Source organism: Saccopteryx leptura, chromosome 1 (assembly GCF_036850995.1).
Source record: "Saccopteryx leptura isolate mSacLep1 chromosome 1, mSacLep1_pri_phased_curated, whole genome shotgun sequence".
In the NCBI taxonomy this organism is placed as follows: Eukaryota; Metazoa; Chordata; class Mammalia; order Chiroptera; family Emballonuridae; genus Saccopteryx; species Saccopteryx leptura.
This window is the reverse complement of record NC_089503.1, coordinates 356,230,401-356,234,977: the sequence shown is the minus strand read 5'-3', so window position 1 is coordinate 356,234,977 and position 4,577 is coordinate 356,230,401. Positions and strand designations below refer to the sequence as shown.

The following is a 4,577-nucleotide window of genomic DNA, read 5'->3' as shown; positions in this document are numbered from 1 at the left end:
GCCTAATCCTCTCAGCTACATCTTCTCAGTTTCAGTGACTGAGCCTAACAAGCATCCAGCAGGTAAAGACAACCAGAGGCAGATCTCAGGCTCCTTTGGGACATTGGCTGACCTGCCCCCAGGCCAATGCTGGTAAAAGCCAGCCTTGGGGCTCAGCTTGGTCTTTCCAACACACGCCCAAGCTCAGCAGATGCAGCCACAGACTATAGATCGTTTGTAGCCTGGAACAGGTTGCTGAGGGTCAGGCAGAGGTAGTGTCTGACATTGAGCAGCACCAGAATCCCTCCCAAGAGGTCTAGAACCAACACAGCTTGTGACCAGCTTCAGACACCATCAGAGCAAGATCCAATAAGCTTCATAATCAGCATATCCAAAAGGAGGGCTTTGCAGGCACCAGTCCCAGCTGAGGCAAATCCCATTTCATGTGGACAGCAGCTGCACAGCAGCTAACATACTATTGTCAAGACTGAGCCTCCTAGTCAGCCAGTCTGATGGTTGAACCCATGCACAATGGGCCAATAGCACCCAAGACTCAATTACAATAAGAGGTCCTATAACCCATACAAGGGTCATTCCTAGAGCACCAAGAGCAGGCTTGAGTCAATATTAACAACTATCTGCCAACAAATTGGACAAGTCAGATGAAATGGATAAATTCCTAGAAACATACAATCTCCAAAACTGAATCAGAAAAGTATCAAAAAACCGCCTGACCAAGCGATGATGCAGTGGATAGAGCGTAAGACTGGGATACCGAAGACCCAGGTTCGAGACCCCGAGGTCCCCAGCTTGAGCACAGGCTCATCGGTTTGACCAAAGCTCACCAGCTTGAGCCCAACTATGCTGGCTAGAGCAAGGAGTTACTTGGCCTACTGTAGTCCCCTCGCCACCCTGGGTCAAGGCACATATGAGAAAGCAATCAATGAACACCAAAGCTGTTGCAACGAAGAATTGATGCTTCTCAACTCTCTCCCTTTCTGTCTATCTATCCCTATCTGTCCCTCTCTCTGACTCTCTCTGTCTCTGTCATACAAAAAAAGTATCAGAAAACCTGATAGACAAATTATAACTAGTACATTGAAGCAGTAATCAAAAAAGCACTTTAAAAAAAATCTTGGACTGAATGGCTTGAAAGAGGAATTTTACTAAGCATTCAAAAAAGAATTAACACCTATCCTTCTCAAACTATTCCTAAAAATTCAAGAGCAGGGAGACTCCCAAGCTCATTTTACAAGGGCAGCATTATTCTAATTCTAAAACCAGATAAAATCGCTACAAAGAAAAAAAAGTATAGGTCAATATTCCTGATAAACATAGATGCTAAAATTCTCAACAAAATATTAAAAATCATATCCAGTAATACATTAAAAAGATCATACATCATGATCCAGTGGGATATATTCAGGGAAGCAAGATAAATATAATACCCGTAAGTCAATAAATATGATTCACCACATCAACAAAATGAAGGATAGCCTGACCAGTCAGTAGTGCACTGGATAGAGCATTGGACCGGGGTGCGGATGACCCAGGTTTGAAACCCCGAGGTCACCAGCTTGAGTGCGGACTCATCTGATTTGAGCAAGGCTCACCAACTTGAGCCAAAGGTCACTGGTTTGAGCAAGAGGCCACTTGGTCTGCTGTAGCCCCCCCCCCCCCCCCCACCCCCGTCAAGGCACATATGAGAAAGCAATCAATGAACAACTAAGGTGCCGCAATGAAGAATTGATGCTTTTCATCTCTCTCCTTTCTTGTCTGTCTGTCCCTATCTGTCCTTCTCTCTGTCTCTGTCACAAATATATATATATTCATTTATATCTTTATTATATGCGGCTTAAGTGTCTGTTTGTCACCGATAGCTTATTGATTGCTTGCGTAACTGTACTAGCCAATGGGGTGAAGTTGCCATGGCTGAATGCAAATTGAGCGGGTCAGGGGGAAGGTGAACATTTGTTTGCATTGGCAATCATCTGTTTTACATTAAAACTACGTCTTAACGTAATTTCTTTTAAGAATGCCTCCTAGAAAATACAGCACTGAAGAGGAGAGAAAAGGAGCTAAAGCTGCACAAAAACAGCTTTCTCGACAAAAAGAAACCACTGAGCAGAGAAAGACAAGGCTTGCTTCAGTTGCAGAGCAAATGCGTCTTTCTTGGCAAAATGAGACTGATGAGCATAGAGAAACAAGGCTTGCCTTAGATGCAAGACAAAAAAGCCTGTCTCAACAAAATGAATCCCTTGAACAAAGGCAGGAGAGAAATGCAAAAAAATGACAAAGTAATGCTGACCGAAATGCAAAAAGGATTAAAACAGTTTCAAACGGAGAAACTTTAATTTTTGAGCATTCCTCTGGTGACATGAATATTAAATATGAACACTGTCAGTCCTTAAACTTCAAGTTAGAACCGAATCGATTTGACCGTGGCAAGAAAGGATTTTCTCAATGTTGCAAGTACGGAAACATTGTAGTTCCACTAATTGAGAATTATCCACCACTCTTGAATAAATTATTGACTAATCAGCATCCAAATAGCAAACAGTACATGGATAGCATTCGATCCATGACCATCATTAAGTCTCAGGGCCAAACGCTTAAGCGTGTTGGCATTTTTTTACCTGAGCCTGCATTTGGACATGGTCAACTTTATGTTGCCTGTTCAAGAGTTCGTGAAAGAACGGACGTAAAATTAAAAATAATTGATGGTCCTCTGCAAGGCGAGCTTAAAAATGATGGAAAGATCTACACAAGAAATGTTGTGTACAAAGAGATCTTTGACATGTGAATTAACATTTTATTATTTAAATCACCTTTATTTATTGAGCTAGCAGTGGCTCTTAAGAAATGTAACACCAGTGGTTTCCTTCATTGCACTCTACTTTAAGCAATTAAGCAAGTAGAAGGGGGAAACCCCGTGGGACAGTAAGGAAAGGGGCGTCCTCGCCGCCTGCCCTGGGTAATTCAGATTGAATTAGCAGACACCTTTGCACAAATCATTTTAATTACAATTTATAATATCTAGAACAGCGGTCATTTCGTATGACCGCCGGGCTTTCTACAAGTGTTTCCTTTAAGATCTGAACAACAATGTCGGAGTGAACGAGGGGACGAAATGGAGGCAGGCCGGAGCCGCTGCCATCACCATGACCCGCAGTAACCAGCGTGAGCTCGCCCGCCAGAAGAATATGAAAAAGCAGAGCGACTCGGTTAAGGGAAAGCGCCGAGATGACGGGCTTTCTGCTGCTGCCCGCAAGCAGAGGGACTTGGAGATCATGCAGCAGAAGCAGAAAAAGGCAAACGAGAAGAAGGAGGAACCCAAGTAGCTTTGTGGCTTCGTGTCCAACCCTCTAACCCTTCACCTGTGTGCCTGGAGCCAGTCCCACCACGCTCGCGTTTCCTCCTGTAGTGCTCACAGGTCCCAGCACCAATGGCATTCCCTTTGCCCTGAGTCTGCAGCGGGTCCCTGTTGTGCTTCCTTCCCCTCAGGTAGCCTCTCTCCCCCTGGGCCACTCCTGGGGGTGAGGGGGTTACCCCATCCCAGTGTTTTTTATTCCTGTGGGGCTCACCCCAAAGTATTAAAAGTAGCTTTCTAAAAAAAAAAAAAAAGATCTGAACAACACAAGGGTGTTGTCTATCATCAGTCTAATTCAGTATAATAATGGAAGTTTTAACCACAGTAATCAGACAGGAAGAAGAAATAAAAAGAATTTAAATTGGAGAGGAAGAAGTAAAACTATCACCCTTTACAGATGACATGAAAATATATATACAGAACCCTAAAGATTCCACCAAAAAACTACTAGAACTAATAAATTCAGAAAAGTAGTAAAGTAGCAAGATACAAATAAATATACAGAAATCAATTGTATTTTTGTACACCAATAATGAACTATCATATAGGGAAATGAAGAAAACAATAATGTTTATAATTGCTTCAAAAAGAATAAAATACCTAGGAATAAATTTAACCAAAGATGTAAAACAACTATATTTTGAAAATTATAAGACACTGACACTGAATAAAGAAATTAAAGAAGATACAAAGAAATGGAAGCACACACCATGTTTATAGATAGAAAGAATAAACATTATTAAAATTTACATACATAGATGGGACATAAAAGTGAGACCAAGAGACATTGATAAGAGTGTAGTGGTTACGGGGGGAGGGAGGAGAGGGAGAGGGAAGGGGGAGGGGGAGGGGCACAAAGAGAACTAGATAGAGGGTGACAGGACAATCTGACTTTGGGTGATGGGTATGCAACATAATTGAACTTTAAGATAACCTGGACATGTTATCTTTGAATATATGTATCTTGATTTACTGATGTCACCCCATTAAAAATAAATACAATTAAAAAAAATTTACATACTATGCAAAGCAATCTATAAATTCAATGCAATCCCTATCAAGATATCAATGGTGTTATTTCACAGATCTATAAAAAGTACTTCAAAACTTTATATGAAGCCATAAAAGATCACAAATACCCACAGCATTCTTGAAAAAGAAGAAAGTTGAAAGAATCACACTGCCTAATATCAAACCACACTACAAGTTCATAGTAATCAAGACAGCA

At 41.4% G+C, this 4,577-nt stretch overlaps 1 protein-coding gene across 1 annotated transcript; it reads left to right on the top strand.

Annotated features, from left to right (window-relative positions):
* Positions 1–3,092: 3,092 nt before the first annotated feature.
* On the top strand, positions 3,093–3,603 carry LOC136389531 (small EDRK-rich factor 2-like). The gene has a single exon (XM_066361369.1). It carries the CDS (start codon positions 3,141–3,143, stop codon positions 3,318–3,320), a length of 180 nt encoding a protein of 59 aa, XP_066217466.1. The 5' UTR covers positions 3,093–3,140; the 3' UTR covers positions 3,321–3,603.
* The last annotated feature ends 974 nt before the right edge of the window (positions 3,604–4,577 follow it).

Bases quoted from the DNA above. Each gene is read 5' to 3' on its own strand.
- LOC136389531 (XM_066361369.1), top strand. From the start codon at position 3,141: ATGACCCGCAGTAACCAGCGTGAGCTCGCCCGCCAGAAGAATATGAAA.